Source organism: Mchenga conophoros, linkage group LG3, assembly GCF_057382185.1.
Source record: "Mchenga conophoros isolate Kocher_MC1m ecotype Shallow Benthic linkage group LG3, M_conophoros_male_GT1.1, whole genome shotgun sequence".
Taxonomy (NCBI): domain Eukaryota; kingdom Metazoa; phylum Chordata; class Actinopteri; order Cichliformes; family Cichlidae; genus Mchenga; species Mchenga conophoros.
Window position 1 is genome coordinate 63,661,527 of NC_140528.1, and position 17,398 is coordinate 63,678,924.

The window sequence follows — 17,398 nt, forward strand, 5'->3', positions numbered from 1 at the left end:
AGATTTTTCCCTCCATATTCAATTTTCTGAAGACTCCTCATAGCTTGATTTCTTTGGGTGTTTTTAGGAAACATTTTCATGTTTCTAATATGTTAACAAGTACAGATTATTTATTTATTTATTTATTGGCTGCTACATTTGATGCCTAATTGTACCCCAGTACTTCCATTCAGGCCTGGCTGCCGACTGACACACCTGCTTGTTTAGGCTTTTTAGAGAGCGTTAGATGGATGGACACATGCATGATAGAGAGATCAAGACGGGGACAACCCTGTGTTGTTAATAAACAGTGAACGTGCACAAACAGTGGTTGCATGAAATTAAAAGACACGGCTGAATTTGTGCAATAGTAAACAGATCGGTCCTCTTCAAAAGATGCCCCAAAACAAACAGGCGATACAGTGTTTTGTTTCACCTTAAATGCTTCATATCAAAAACATTTACTGTGGCGATATAGGGAAGCACTTAAATGCTGGTGTACATTTAAGAAACATTTGGATGCTTTTTATATGTTAATACAGCATCAATTTACACGCGTTTAATACCGAAGTGGTTCTGTGTAATGTTTTTATTCTAAGTGCCCTCATTCGTAATTTCAGTTAAGATGTTTGTTTTTTTTCCAACATACTGACTTTCTTAAACTTTCCTTTTGCGCTTCATTTTATAGTCTGCACTCGTCACTATTCATTAAATGTCGCTATCGCATTGGAAGTATAAAATAATGCATAATAATAACAATAATCTTTTTTTAGAAAGTTTTTTTCCTTATGCTGTGCTGATCTGAGTTCAGGTTTATCCTGAAAAAACAACAACAACAACAACAACAACAACAAATTTCCCCCACTTTTGTTTTTTAGTATCATCATGGTGAGATCCAAATTTAATCTCCTGAAATCTCACTTACATTAAATCAAAGCGCATATTCTGCGTCACATGATACCGGTGTTTACAGCCACCCAGACCTGCGCACTGTTTGGAAAAGCTCGTGCCCAAAGGCCAAAAGAAAAAAACGCTTTATTTGCACCATTCACCGACTGCCTCATCTGCGCCCCCACCACCACCACCACCACCGCCACCCCGTGTACGGATTGCGGCCTCGTGGAGATGAATCTGATCAATCAGATCAATCAACAGAGATTACTGTAATCCCGGAGGTCAGTGGGAGGGCACACATCTCACACAAGCTCTGCGCAAACATGTCCACGTGTAAGAATCCATGTAACGATTTTTATTAGAATTGTTAGAGTTTTCACTTTAACTTCATTTAATGAGCAAACCTGAGTGTTGCCTCTGTGGAGCCATGCCAAACACAGCTATGTGAATATAAAAAACAAGTGAAGTTTTTATCACAATTTAAAGGGGAAAAGTCTCCCACTGGAAGATTTCAAACGAGGACATAAAAGGCTGCACGAGCCTCTTAGAAACTCTTTTAAAACAAAAAACAAAACAAAACAAAAAAACCACAAACAAAGTGCGTTAGATGTCACACACGAGCCTCCACGGAGTTCCTGTTTGTTCGGTAAATGTGCGCGTGCAGTGTGTGTGAATGCTGCTGCTCGTTAAAACGGACGCAGAGGAGCTCTGGCCCGTTGAAGGTTTCTCTACAAAGTTTTTACGTACAAAGTGGAGGAAACTAACTTTAACAAGTGGTCCACAGTGTGGTGGTTTACACAAAAAATCCCAGGTTCAGTCCCGGGAGGAAAAGACCCGCCAAATAAAACCTGTGGAGTGACGCTCTGTAGACAAAGTAGCCTTCTGTGTGGCTCTAAGGTCAAACTGTTTGAACGAAATGTACCTTTTTATAAATATGATTTCGTGTTGGTATTGAAATGCGCGATTACTGCTCTAAAATCTTCTTATTTTATTTATTTTTTTGCCCGTGGACTACTGAATATAATAATAAGCATGAGAAATACACAAATTTCAATTTTAGATTCAGTTCTCCCCGTTTAAAATCTGCAACAACAAAAAGAAAAGAAAGAAGAAAAATCAATATTTTTTTAAACGAAAGGAAAACTTTTGAATATAACGCCACACTTCAAAGTTACACAAACTACACTATCGTTGTGGTAATGTTTTAAATTAGAATTTCACTTGAAATTAAATGAGTTTAACTAATAATGAATTTAAATTATTATTATTAGAGTTTTACAGCATTTATTAGAAACACACAGAAAATTATCAATGTGATAATTCAGAGCGCTTGTCTGGTGTCCTCATACATGTTGCCTTTTGGTTTCTTCCACGGGATCCAAACACCGCTGCTGCTTACACTGGTCCAAACGTGACCACATATGAAAACTACTAAAGTTATGTTAGTTGTGCTTCTGTCTCCTCACCGAGTATTTAAAGAGCTACTGACTCCTGCTTTTGTGCACGTCATTATTCAAAGACATGAGTTCACTTTAACAACAGGAGGAGTCTCAAATGACAAAGAAAACAAGAAAGTAGAAAATCACAAGGTTATTAGTTTAAATGCAGATCCGTGCAGCTCTGCATTTTCCCCCAGACTACTTTTTTTTTTCAGAGAAAGAAAAAGTTAAAAGCGAGCTGTGATCTCAGTCTTAGGTCAAACGGCTGTTTGTCCTTTTTTTTTCTTTTTTAAATGATTTTTAGTTTGATGCGGCAGCATCGGGGCTGGCGAATCCGGGTTTAGTTCAGGACTACAGAGGGTCCCAGGAGCGCAGAGACCTCTGTGATCTGAACACTGCGGACTTTCTTCAAACTTTTCTTTTCTTTGTTTTTGTCCCCAAAGCCGCCCATCAACTGATGAGAAGAAAACAAATCTGAAGGTCAAACGTAAGCAAATTAGAAATGCGTCAGTTTGGTGTTGTGTGGACGTTTGTGGGAGGGTTGCGACCTTTGAAACTGCGACATTATGCAGTTGCAAGAGCGGCGGTTATTTAAGATTGGTTATATAATGTTTGGAAACGAGCTGGAGAGGAATAAAGGAGAGAATCCACAACATCCTCTCCTGCTTTCTCACGGTGCTGCGTCCGCTTTTATTTATTGATTTATTTATAGGAGAAATTCCAGTGTGGAAGTTTTAAAGCGGAGCGTAAACTCAAGAATCGGGAGTAATGGCACATCGTCCCGGTTATAATTTTGATGCAGGCCTGCAGGTTGTTAAACAACTAAACCTGAACACGATGAGAACTTTTGTTGTTGTGTGTGCACAGCCTGCCTGTAGATGTTGAGATAAAGTCTCTCTCTAAAAATATATATATTTATATTATTTATATTTCTACTTCTACACTTCATTTAATAGGATTGCTGTGTTGTCTGTTGTGTGGGTGCATGCTGCTCTAGGATTAATAAAGTTTCTCTGATTCTGAGTCCTGACAGACATATATGGAAATATGAGGTGGATGAGACTTTTTCTTCAACCTTTGTAATCCCATGTATTCAATTAAAATTATAATTGAACACAGACAAAAATATTATTATAATTCTAGATCATGATCCAAGAAAAAGAAAAGGAGTGTAGTCTGTACTGTTTGGGACATTTACAGTAAATCACTAAATCTGACTAAGAGGAGGATGTCATGAGGTTTGTGTGTTGGACAGAAACATGAACTGAATTCTTGTAAAGCTTCCATGAACCGGTTACAAGTACATTTTGTGTTCAGTCTCATGCGAAACTTTTCTCCACAAAGATCCTGTAATGTCGAGAACATAAAGTAACCCTAAATCAAGTGAAGACTTCACAATTCATCTAAATTTTTTAGAGGGTAAAAAACTTTTTTTTTCCTATCCACTGAAGTCAAATAAAGAAATACTTTGTGTAAAAGACTGAATAGACTTTCTGCAGGATATCTGTTGTGCAGTGACAGTGGAGACTGCCACCAAGCATCCTTGAAATGCACTGACAGCGGACACAAAGAGCAGCCAGACTCAAACATATACATTTTTTTTTAATTCATTTTCAACATTAAAAATACAAATCAAACATACCGGGAGCAACAAATAAACTGCTACATTCCTGAAACCTATCGAGCACTTCAGCTTTACACTAAGATGGATCTCTGACCTATCGTGCACAAACAAACATCAAAATAATCTATCCAATCTTTACTATACCCAGTGCGCGTGGTCTAATAATAAGAAAAAAAAATTACACGCTAAATTGAATTCTTTAAGGCTGAATGCAACCAACAACAGAACGAGTAACAACAAAAACATGAACATTAACCAGCAGGAAGGAGATGTTAGGACTTCTTTCAGAGGAGATTATCAAGAGACGGCAGTGCAGCCAGATCATGGCACTTGATCTTTTAAGCACAAATTTAAGTTAGCAGAGCTCCCTCTGATCTGCAGTTGCACTGTGAAGACGGCGCTGGGACAGAGAGGTGGTGGAAGTAGTGGTTTGAAACCTGCAAACTTCCAAAGTTTAGGTGCTTCCGGTTTATGACCCCAGATGTTTGAGTCCTGGGTGGCTCGGACTAACACTGGCTAAACCTGAAAACTGCTCGGGTGACAGGATGCAGACGGATGAACAACGGGGAGTTAAGAGACAAACGGGATGTGGCGATGAAAGGCACTTTTCTGAAGGCTTCATGGATTAAAGCAAGAGATTGGAGCTTGAATAGCTGAAAGGAAAAAGCCCCTCAGAGACTTAAATACCAAAGGATGGTGGTCAGTGTGTGTTAAAGCACTGCTTTAAGGGTCTACACATGGGCAGGAGATGTTGGTCCAGGGAAAAGTTTGGGATAAAATAATGAAAATGTTTTTAAAATGATTATTCGATAATAATATAACAACAATATTTAAACAAATTCATCAGCCAATTCTTTCACCCCAGTTTAACACCCTTAAAACAACTACAGGCTATGCACCGAATATTTGATTCGATCTTGTTTTGGTTACACATTTGTTTTTAATTTGGGGAAAACTGGTGAGTCAACAGCATCTGTAGCTCAGCAACAACAACAACAAAAAGAAGAAGAAGAAAAAGAAAAGACGAGACTTAAAACACGAGAGGTAAACGTCAGATTTTGATGTCAGCTCCTCTTAAATGGTAAATGGTCTGTATTTGTATAGCGCTTTACTTGGTCCTAAGGACCCCAAAAAAGAACGAGAAGGAGCTTTTAAAGTACACACACCTATCACACAGAGTGAAAACCAGCTTAGAAAATCCTGACATATGTCAGCAGATCAGTGCCAGATAGCAGGAGAGCAGGTACTGAAGCATCACTTTCCCCTCCCTCCAGTGTGGCAGCTGTACATTCATTCCTCACCTACTGAAACAAGCCTATGTTTTATTTTGAAAGGCAGACTGGGGAAAGTGAAATGTTTGGGGCAGGTTGGTTCAAATACAACAGAAATATTAGGTATACCTGCTGAGATGGGTTTAACATGAACACTGAAGATGCAGACACATTTTATATTTAGGTCTTCCTTTAAATAGAGAACACTGCAGCACAACTGGTAAAAGATGGCCTTGAGATTGGAGCAGTAACGGATGCAGAGTTCTTTAGCACCCCTGATAGTCACACAGAGGTATTGCATGTTAAACAATGTTCCTAATTCGCTCTCGTCCTCCCTGAATTGCGCAGATTAGAGCCTTAATTTAGGGTCAAGCTTTTGAAGTCGTAAATGAGCCCTTGTTTACTCCTAACTCTATGAATCCAGGCGGGCTTTGCACATCAGAAAAAGACTAAAACTGAACCACAAGTAGTTGTGAGGCTGTGCTGATTTACAGGCAGACGCTGCCCTCTAACGGATGAACAAGGAAAGCACAACAGTTGAAGACAGAAAAGCAAGAGGACTTAATTACATGTTCCTTCAGAGTGAAGGTCAGAGCTGAGGAATGTTTTTCACGTCTCAGGATGAAAACCATTTCTGAGGTCCAGTGAACAGTGAATCACACCAGAGGTGGAAAAGCTGCACAGCCCGTGGCACTAATAGTGTGTGTGTATTAACGGGCAGCTCAGGAGGTTTCTGTTTCTTTTTCTATCTGTGAAGATGGCAGGTGTGTGAACTTCTGTAGGCGTTTGTGGATGTGTGAAACAACTGGGAACAGAAGGCTGACATTTAGTCAAATCCCTGCCAGTCACTCTGCTCAGAGTCGTACTCGAGCTCCGGACCGATGCAGCGAACGCCTTCCAGCAGCATGGGGGTACCATGGTGACGATCTGGACAAGAGGCAGAGAGACAAAAAGAAATCGTTACTCTAATCAGCGCGATTCTTACATTACAATATGAACTGTAATGAGAGATTAATCAAGGCTGTCGACTGCTAAGGGCATGCTGGGAAATAACCTGCTTCACTAGCCTGAATTTACTGTAAGAGGCATTTAATGAAACTAAATAATCTAAATGTTAATTTAAAACAAAATAAATACAGATTCTGATCCTGCACATATTCAAGACTCTTGTAGCTTTCTTTACAAACCTAAATGTGATAAGTCAATAGTTATGTGGGAAATTTACATTTGAAAAAAGTAAAAAGACCTTTGATCATGTAGTACTATATGGCCCAGTGTTCAGGCATGAAACTGGTCTGCACATAAAAACTACAAATTTTAAATATGAACTTTAAGGCTTTTAGACGTGGAGGCGGCTCTTTGTGATTGAGCATAAGAGTCGATATCCGGCCACTAGATGGCTGCAGAGTCTAAAATCTGCAGAGAAACAAGTCCGAATTTCTGGACGTTCTAGTACCAGGAAGCCTTGTGCTGTTAGTTTAGAGTGGATGGCGTTATGAGAGTGGCTGTCCCAGCACGAAGCCTGAATGACCTAAAAGTAACAAATTTTATTTCTCGCTCAAATTAAAGAAACATTGGATATCTATAACTTTTTCTTTCTGATATCTCTTCCTGTTTAATCTCCCTTCCCACTATTGCCAAGTGCTCCCTCATACAGGACTGTGTGATTGCTGGGGTTTCCTCTCTAATACTGTAGTGTCTGTACCTTAAAATATAAAGTGCCTTGAAGTGATTGTCACTGTGAATTGGTGCTGTTTAAATAAAGCAGAACTGAATCGAATGTGGTCCATGAACTAAATCAATTTGAAACCCTTCAGCTAGACACAACCACTGAAAGTCAGGCACTGGAAATGTCTGACAGGAGTCAGTTATTTGGAGCTACATTACAATCTGACAATAACCTTTGATGGCATGTTCTGGTGCAATAACAATAAAACATCGTCAGCCTATTCCAGCCACACCTTTGCACATTATGAACAGTGTTTCACAACATCAAAGTATTTGAGCAAACAGAGGCAAAAAAGAGAGTGACATATTTTCCTTCCTTTAAGTCTTGTTGTAGAGCATTTAGAAGTGGAAACATGACCTGTGAGCACTTGGCTTTAAAAAGCTCAGGCATCGGTCTCAAACTCATGTATATAATCCACGATGTGCACACGGTGTGAGAGACACAGACCGAGCGGCTCCTTTAAGAGAGGCAGCCCCCTTTTTCACCCCCCTCCTCCTTCTCCCCTGAGGCATCTACTCTACTTCTCCACAGTCCCTCCCCCCACCCTGCAGCAGCAGGCGCATGCTTTTTTTTGTGACTGCAGGATACACATGCAGCAACGCATTGGTGGTTCAGTGGTAGAATTCTCGCCTGCCACGCGGGAGGCCCGGGTTCGATTCCCGGCCAATGCAATTTCTTTAATTTTTTTTCCCCCCAGCCCTAATACTGCCAAAATTACTGCCAGAAGTCTGTCGTAGACTTTAAAATACACAGCTGAATGTACAGTTACAAAGCTTAAAATTTTCACAAGTAACACATCCCCTTCCCCTCTGGACACACGATATATGTCCATGAAATAACTAAACTACTCATCCAGGCCATCATAGTCTAAGGAGCTTGCAAAGAAAAGCGTCTGGACTTCTTTAAGTTGCTTGAAGACGTTTCACCTCTCATCCGAGAAGCTTCTTCAGTTCAAAGGGTCAAATGGTGGAGAGTCCCAGATCAAACTACTCCCACACGTTTGCGAGCTTGTCTGCAGCCACTCCTATTGTTATCTTACCTACTTGCAACATGTGAAACTCACTAATCTGCTTTCTAACAGTACATGTTTTGATCGTCACCGGTGAGTGGCTAAAGACTTAAAGCACTTTGACATCAGGTGATTCTTTTTACCATACTGTTTTGGATACACCGTTTTTTTAAGGTATTAAGAAATAACGTATATGGGCTCCAACAAACGACCACCTTAAGAATAGATGAACATAAAAATAACTAGCAGTTCAAGCTTTCATCAAATTAGATTAAAATATTGGGAATGTCTATTACAGTTTCCCTACAAGATAAAATCACTTTTTACATTTTAATAACTAACTAAAAACTACCATTAGGACGCTTCCTATCAGCCTCACTGGATATATAATAATTAACTATACATCGGATAACAACCATGTGTATTTATACAAGACTAAAGGCTCAGCATGCAGCTGAGTTGTATTATACTCCGTCACTGATCTGATGTGAGCGGTACAGCTGACGTAGAGTTTAATCCATTGATCTGGTTTTCATCCAGGACTCAGTTACACACAAACATCTGAACAGATGTTCAGGCCACATTATGAGGATAAAAATAAACACTAAACAACACAGCCATCATTCATCCTCAACTACGCAAGTACCACACACGCACGCACGCACGCACGCACGCACGCACGCACGCGCACGCGCACACGCACACGCACACACACACACACACACACCACGTTCTGCTATATTTACACAGACACAGATGGAAAAACACACTGCGCACCCCCTTTAACTAATTCTTTAACTAATTCTCCATCTGCTGAGAGAAACGCCACAGACTAATTCAGTCTCACTGACATGGATTGAAGAGGAGGATGCAAATTTATTATTACAGCCTCCGCGCAGCAGGACAGAGCAGAACAAAAGATTTATGGATTACAAGAGCCATATTGTTTCTGTCGTATCCCTCACCACAGAAAAGGGGACTTTTTAAAATGATTTTTCGGTTAGTATTTCTGAACATTTTTGTTTTTATTATTTTAAAAAATTTGACCACAAAAAAATTTAGCCTTTCTTTTTTAGTGGTTCATTGTGACTTACTTTGGTTGTTGTTTTAAAAGTTATTCAGACCCAAAAATTCAAAGTAACCAGCAGGTGGCAGCAGCACACCAGAAACAAGCGACCTTTGGGATTATCTGTTAGTTCTCCCTTTAAAACCAAAGAAGAAATGACTGATCATTTATAAATTAAAAAGTAAAATATAATGAAAATACACTCACAGGACACTTTATTAGGTACACCTTACTAGAACCGCGTTGGCCCTCTTTTTACCTTCAACATTGCTTTAATTCTTCATGATTCAACAAAGTGCCGGAAACATTCCTCCGAGATTTTGGTCCATGTTGACATGACAGCGTCACACAGCTGCCGCACATCCATGATGTGAATCTCCTGTTCCACCACATCCCAAAGGTCATGTCTACATGGATAAAAGCATCGAGCTGCTGCAATGTGACTCGCTGAGTAGGCGCTTTCATTGATGCGTCCTTGAACAGGTGTACTCAATGAAGCGGTCAGTGAGGGCAAATTCTGATGTTATGTAGTTTGATCATTTAACTTTATAGGTCATTTAACAGTCTGGGAGAACTACCAATTATATATTAATTATCAAATAAATCATTTTTCAATAAGTTAATCAGGTATTTATGTATTTTACCTCATGTAAGAAGACATGGAGGAACAAACAAAAAAAAAAAAACACTTTTAAGAACCACTTCAGATTTTAGAAAACCTGTGGAAAATGTATGATTTGTTTCCACAAGTTTATGAAATTTTATTAATCAAATTAAGTGATAAAAACTAAACCAAATGGCTCCTGGTCAGTTTGTCCTCTACACTTAATGAGGTAAATCGTCTTTGGCCTTCCTTCGAGGTTTCATGAGCCTTAGCAACTAATCTATGGAAGCCTTCCAGTCATTTCAGTTTAATAAGTTCCCAAATGATTAATGGTTTTATAATAGAAAGTCTCACGGGCATAGGTAGTCGTATGGTAATGACTGAAAAATCAATCAACTACACAATGCCTCAGCTATAAAAAAAAGAAAAAGGTATTTTATAGGATACAATGTGGTGTATTTGTAACTATTTATACAGAAGAAGCAGACAAGATTATATTATCACATATATGTTGTTAAACACAACCTTACCCATGACTCTGGCGTGAACTTTAACTCTGACGCAGACGTCGTCGTTGGTCTCGCTCAGCAGCCTCACCTCCTCACACAGAACTCCCTCGTGCTGGGTTATGTACTCGCACGTTATCTTCAGACCTCCTGGAGAGACATGCAGGACAAAAAAATAGCAACAAAGACAGAAAAGAGAGTAAGTTTCCTCTTTATTGGCACGTTTTACTAACGCACGCACATCTCTACTTTATCGTCTCTGCGTGAGATGTTTTTCATAAGGATAATTCGAGTGTCAGACAATCCAGAACAAAATGTCAACAGGATGGAAAAAAACAAACACAACTGACTGATAAGCACATGAATATATACACACACACACGCGCACACACACAAGACAAACATAGTAGCACACCTGTTAACATAATCAGGCTGAGAGTAATATAAAGGGTGTGACGATAAACTGAAAGTAAAGGTCAGTAACCTGCTTCAATTACAGGCATGCAGTCGGCATGACTCCCAGAAACCTCTGACCCATTTCGGCTGTTTTATTGGCCAGGAGAAGCTCACGTTCATGCTAGCAGTTAAAAAATGTCTTTTTTTAGCCCACACAGGTGGCAGATGTTTAGGGTTTACCGACTATTGCGGCATGACGGGCGGCAGGAACACAGAGAAACACAGGAAAGCGTCTGAAAGTCAGATCTGTTCCTATGATTTTTTTTTTTTTTTTTTAAAGAAGGATCTCTGTGCTGACATGAGCTGAACTGTCTGCTGCTGTAATCCTCAGCCATCTGGAACTCTGCAGCCTGTGACTGTGCTGCCGAGTTACTTACTTTTTAGCTTAGCTATGCTTTCGAAAAATATGACTGCCACTATCCTTCAACACAGTCCGAACTCTCTGAGGCAGCTTTCTTGTAATGTCTTCAAGTTGGAATAGTTCTTGAGGGTTCTTGAAGGACAGTCAAAGCCCTTTTTTGGATGTTTCTGCCTTTTATTATGTTCTCTGTCAACACACTGCGTCAATAATGTTGAGTTACGATGAATTATAATCTGTTTTTTAATGCTGTTGCCAATCAGTCGATTTCCAGTTGGAACTGCACAGTGGATCATTTTGCAGATCAACATTAGCCGAGGTGGAGGTGGCAGAAAGCAGATGTAAGATTTTCACTGGGAGTGACAAGAATGGACAAGATTAGAAATGAGTGCATCAGAGGGATGGCTCAGGCAGTTTGGTGGCAAAGTTAGAGAGACAAGACTGAGATGTTTGCATATGTGCAGAGCAGAGACAGAGGATATATCGGACAAAGGGTGTTGAAGATGGAGCAGGCAGGCAGGAAGAAAGGAAGACAACAGTTGAGGTTCCTGGATGTAGTGAAGGACATGCAGAGGGTTGGTGTTGACAAGGTGAGGTGGAGGAAGATGATCCACTGTGGCAATTCCCTAAAAGGAATCGGCCGAAGAAGAAGCATGGTGTTACTAGCAATTTAATGTCTATGACAACAAAGAGTATAAAACCTCAGCATTGGTGCCCTGGATGGTTTACCTGTCTTGTGATCATTCACTGGAGATAGGTGAGATAGTTGGTCAGTGAAAACGTGTTACAGAATATGAAATGTCTCATTTTCCCTACATTTTGATATCAGGTCATCTTCTAGCCATGATTCCTCAAAGCAGTTTTCTAATATGATCATAGTCTGAGGTGTTCAGTTGGGAACTTTTTTTTTTTTTATGAGATTTTGATATAAAATGACCCAAATGTATTGTAAACACAGTACCAATGACCTTTATACCACAAAAGGTCTGCCTGACTCACAGTTTAAACAGGAAACTAATGACTGTAAACTGCAAATGCAGCTTGTTTTACATATACTGACTGGGAAAGAACAGGGCTTCGTGTCACTGAAAGTGAGGGCTGAAGGATGGCAGCTGATTAGTTTAACAAAATAACTATCAACATGTACCAGCTTATCTCACAGCTTTAGATAAGCATTTAATTGAGTTTTTAGCCTGTATTTCACCTCTCAGGCAACATACATGTGAGCTGTTAGTGGAAGACATTTCCTCCATTTAATTGAGATTATTGCAACTGTAGTAACTGCTCTGCTCCCAAATTACAGAACGTATGATAACTCATCTAATCTACAAACATTTCTTCTGTAGCCAAGCCTCTGTTTTTATTGCAACACATTTTGTAGTTAGAATAATGATAAAGGTACAACTAACGTCAATAGCAGCCTGCATGCAGATCATTCTAGTAACGCTACTCTGTGTTGTTATTATGGTTTTTTCTTCTTAGCATCTGCTTATTAAACGCCGGTAAGTCTGACAATATTACAGAGTCTGGTCACTGACTAAAGCCGGATTTATGCTCCTGCTTTTGTCTCTGTTAGCTCTCAGAGAGAGGGATTATGGGAGTTCAACCAATGCAGAGGCTACAGAGGTACACTCGCCTGCAGTCCTCCAAAAACAGACAACACAATGTAAACCTTGTGCGATGTACTCTGGAGAGGCTACAAAGCTTTGTATAGCAGCGCACAGGCTAACAGGGCATCATACGACTCCTAAAGGGATCAGCCAAACAAAGAAAAAGAAGATGATATTATGGTTTTAAAAGCAATAGGAGTATAAAACCACAGCATTGGTACTAACATATTAGACTTTAGGCCAGCCTGTTGTGCAGTCCTTATGCTATATTCACTAATCTGTTACTACTGATTTGGTTTTATTACCTAAAGCGAATCTAAAATAATCACATCTGACATAAAGACTGCACTACATGAAAAATGATTTTCCCATTTTTGACTTTTTCAGTAATCATTAAGCTAACATGTTACATAAGACTGATCATGATGGACAAATCCCAAACCAGTGACCTAGTTTAGCTCAAAGTCATCAGTCAAAAGATGCGACACAGACAGGCATTGATCATTTGAACGTAATTACAAATTTACATTATTATTACTTTTCACAATTTTAATGGAAAACTGTTTTTTGTTTTTCCATCGCTCGTGACCTCACCCTCTTGTGCCGGTGTGATATCAGTGATCCGGAGGTGTGGACCGGGTAGCGGCGCTGGACACACATTTTTACCCAGAGCTGGGATCTCAGGCAGGGTGAACACTATTTCATACCGGTGCTGTGTCTTCAAGAAGCCGACCTGTAGAGAGGGAGAAGAGGTTTTAAACAAGAGTCCAGCACAGATTTAGAGATGAAGGCAAATCATTTTGTTTTCTTTCTCCTTCCTTTATTCAGCCACATCAAAGGGAAAGAAAGGTTAGCTGAGCAGAGACGGTCTATATAGAGAAGAAAGTGGTTGAGCCGTGCTCTCACATTTCATAGTGTAAGCCTATTACGGGTACATAAAAATGATTTATTTTATGGATACATATAAGCGGCTCCACTACCGGGCTGAGTTTTCCTTGAGAGAGTCCTCTAATTGAAATGATTATCTGTGGCTTCAGTGATTGTAATCCCATCACCTCTGCCAGATTTTCATTGTAGCCTGATGGGGAAAGAAAACCAAATTACCCTCTGAATTTCACTCAACTCCAAAATCATTTTAGTGATGCTAATCGCGCGTGTGTGAAGCCTTCAGCACTTATTCTTCTACTCAAGTATGAAAGCCATCAGCTCCAGCACCCAAACAACTTTAGCACCCAATGATGGTAGACATTTAGCATAGCCAGGATCAAGTGCAAGAATTGCAACAAAAGAAAATTAACACATTTGTTTGATTTCAGTACTTTTGAAACAAAAAAAGGCAAACAGAGAATAATTTTATGTTTTCAAACGTGAGAAATTTAGGCTTTTCCAAGTTCTAATACAAACAAGTTCCACATATAAACAACGCACATAGCATTCAGCAACGTGTAATTGCCTGAAACTTGCATTCCTTCCAGTGGCCAGGGGAGACTTTTCTAACTAAAGTCTATGGGAAAATTATTCTCTTCTAAAGTGATTTATGATCTTAGTAAAAACACTCCAATGACGACCTTATGCTCTTTCAAAGTTGAGCTAATTTCAAATCTTAGGTAAAACAGTATAATACTCATTTTTGCAAATGAAGGTCCAATTTGGTGTAAAATAGACAATAATCCTATACATATAGCATTAGTTCACAACAATAGTCATCTCAAGGTGCTTTATACTGCAGCATAAAGAGGTTAAAATATTACACAACATTCTTTTTTATGCAAGTCACTACAGCATGAGCATACAGTATCACTCGGTTTCTAAGTCAGATCCAATAGTGACTCATTACATATAATTTAACTCTATAAACCAGAGAGTGTAGATCCATCTTCTTCATATATTTATTCTTAGGTTTTATTATATTAAAATACGAATGTATTTATGATTTAGACAGCTGCTCAGGTACCCAACAGTTGATTCTGTTCATCTGGACGCAGCATTTTCAGTGAGCAAAACGTTTCGGCACTCATCCAAGTGGCCTCTTCAGACTGTAGTGAGTTGCTTAAAAAAAGGATGTTGTGTAATATTTTAACCTCTTTCAGACTGAAGAAGTTGCTGAAGAAATTATTAGCCCTGGCTTTGGTGATTGTAATCCCATCACCTCTGCCAGATTTTCATTGTAGCCTGATGGGGAAAGAAAACCAAACTACAGGGAGTGCAGAATTATTAGGCAAATGAGTATTTTGTCCACATCATCCTCTTCATGCATGTTGTCTTACTCCAAGCTGTATAGGCTCGAAAGCCTACTACCAATTAAGCATATTAGGTGATGTGCATCTCTGTAATGAGAAGGGGTGTGGTCTAATGACATCAACACCCTATATCAGGTGTGCATAATTATTAGGCAACGTCCTTTCCTTTGGCAAAATGGGTCAAAAGAAGGACTTGACAGGCTCAGAAAAGTCAAAAATAGTGAGATATCTTGCAGAGGGATGCAGCAGTCTCAAAATTGCAAAGCTTCTGAAGCGTGATCATCGACCAATCAACCGTTTCATTCAAAATAGTCAACAGGGTCGCAAGAAGCGTGTGGAAAAACCAAGGTGCAAAATAACTGCCCATGAACTGAGAAAAGTCAAGCGTGCAGCTGCCAAGATGCCACTTGCCACCAGTTTGGCCATATTTCAGAGCTGCAACATCACTGGAGTGCCCAAAAGCACAAGGTGAGCAGGTCAGCCACTAATCAGAAGGTCGGTGGTTCGATCCCAGGCTGCATCCTGGCTGCATGCCAAATATCCTTGGGCAAGATACTAACCCCGTGTTTGCCTACTGGTGGTGGTCAGAGGGCCCGGTGGCGCCTGTGTCCGGCAGCCTCGCCTCTGTCAGTGCGCCCCAGGGCAGCTGTGGCTACAATGTAGCTTGCTATCGCCAGTGTGTGAATGTGTGTGTGAATGGGTGGATGACTGAATGTAGTGTAAAGCGCTTTGGGGTCCTATGGACTAGAAAAGCGCTATACAAATGCAGGCCATTTACCATTTACCATTTACCATTTACTCAGAGACATGGCCAAGGTAAGAAAGGCTGAAAGACGACCACCACTGAACAAGACACACAAGCTGAAACATCAAGACTGGGCCAAGAAATATCTCAAGACTGGTTTTTCTAAGGTTTTATGGACTGATGAAATGAGAGTGAGTCTTGATGGGCCAGATGGATGGGCCCGTGGCTGGATTGGTAAAGGGCAGAGAGCTCCAGTCCGACTCAGACGCCAGCAAGGTGGAGGTGGAGTACTGGTTTGGGCTGGTATCATCAAAGATGAGCTTGTGGGGCCTTTTCGGGTTGAGGATGGAGTCAAGCTCAACTCCCAGTCCTACTGCCAGTTTCTGGAAGACACCTTCTTCAAGCAGTGGTACAGGAAGAAGTCTGCATCCTTCAAGAAAAACATGATTTTCATGCAGGACAATGCTCCATCACACGCGTCCAAGTACTCCACAGCGTGGCTGGCAAGAAAGGGTATAAAAGAAGACAAACTAATGACATGGCCTCCTTGTTCACCTGATCTGAACCCCATTGAGAACCTGTGGTCCATCATCAAATGTGAGATTTACAAGGAGGGAAAACAGTACACCTCTCTGAACAGTGTCTGGGAGGCTGTGGTTGCTGCTGCACGCAATGTTGATGGTGAACAGATCAAAACACTGACAGAATCCATGGATGGCAGGCTTTTGAGTGTCCTTGCAAAGAAAGGTGGCTATATTGGTCGCTGATTTGTTTTTGTTTTGTTTTTGAATGTCAGAAATGTATATTTGTGAATGTGGAGATGTTATATTGGTTTCACTGGTAAAAATAAATAATTGAAATGGGTATATATTTGTTTTTTGTTAAGTTGCCTAATAATTATGCACAGTAATAGTCACCTGCACACACAGATATCCCCCTAAAATAGCTCAAACTAAAAACAAACTAAAAACTACTTCCAGAAACATTCAGCTTTGATATTAATGAGTTTTTTGGGTTCATTGAGAACATGGTTGTTGTTCAATAATAAAATTATTCCTCAAAAATACAACTTGCCTAATAATTCTGCACTCCCTGTACCTTCTGAATTACCTCATCCAAGTGACTTCTTCAGATGGAAGAAGTCACTTGGATGAGAAAATGTGTCTCCCACTAAAAACACTACGTCCAGATCAACAGACTCCCCTTTTGGGGATTTATTTAACTGGATGATTGAGCATGCATCAAGAAGCTGCTCAGATAGTTTAGGAAGTTTAAGAAATTTGAAATTTTGTCAAACGTTTTCATTCTCTGACAGTTTGTGCACTTAGCATGAGGCCACAATCACCATCATCAAATGCACTGATGGGAGTGGAAAGTTCTGCAAAAAATCTACTAACCACTGTGACCAGATTTCTACAAAGAGCAGCACAACTCAGCAGGTCAAAATCAAGCGGAATCAATGTGGGAGTGAGTACTGTACTCGCCAAATTGTTACAGGGTAAGCACAGGTTTTACACCTTAGGCCTAGATTATACTTTGCAGGATATGAATACAGTGAGCTGGAGACCCGACGGTGGAGTAGTCTTTTCTGTTATACACGTTTGATTTCTGCTATATTGGGCCTCGCTTCCTCCCACCACATTCCACATTAGGTTCAGTTCAGTCTGCCATTCTGATAACCCTCTGCAATAAATTAACACCCAGTGACAACTATCACAACCACAAAAGCTGTAAAATGAGACATGCATTTTTTCAGTGATAAATTCAGTGTTATTTGCAATAACTAGCCTACCGCTCTCCTCATGTTTGTGTGAATCATTTGAATACCCTTCTCCCAAAATTGTTGTGCACTGAAAGGGAAACCTCCA

General features: G+C 40.1%; 1 protein-coding gene and 1 non-coding gene across 2 annotated transcripts in view; one reads left to right on the forward strand and one right to left on the reverse strand.

Annotated features, from left to right (window-relative positions):
* Nucleotides 1-3,896: 3,896 nt before the first annotated feature.
* Nucleotides 3,897-17,398, reverse strand: part of adisspb (adipose secreted signaling protein b) — a 55,482-nt gene continuing 41,980 nt past the window's right edge. The window contains exons 4-6 of the mRNA XM_085266572.1: nucleotides 13,140-13,278; nucleotides 10,146-10,271; nucleotides 3,897-6,134 (exon numbers count right to left, since the gene is read on the reverse strand). Of these exons, the coding sequence (XP_085122698.1) occupies nucleotides 6,034-6,134; nucleotides 10,146-10,271; nucleotides 13,140-13,278 (366 nt within the window). The 3' untranslated portion in view covers nucleotides 3,897-6,033. The remainder of the gene's footprint in view (nucleotides 6,135-10,145; nucleotides 10,272-13,139; nucleotides 13,279-17,398) is intronic.
* Nucleotides 7,537-7,607, forward strand: trnag-gcc (transfer RNA glycine (anticodon GCC)). The gene has a single exon. It is a non-coding gene; the product is annotated as a tRNA-Gly (tRNA).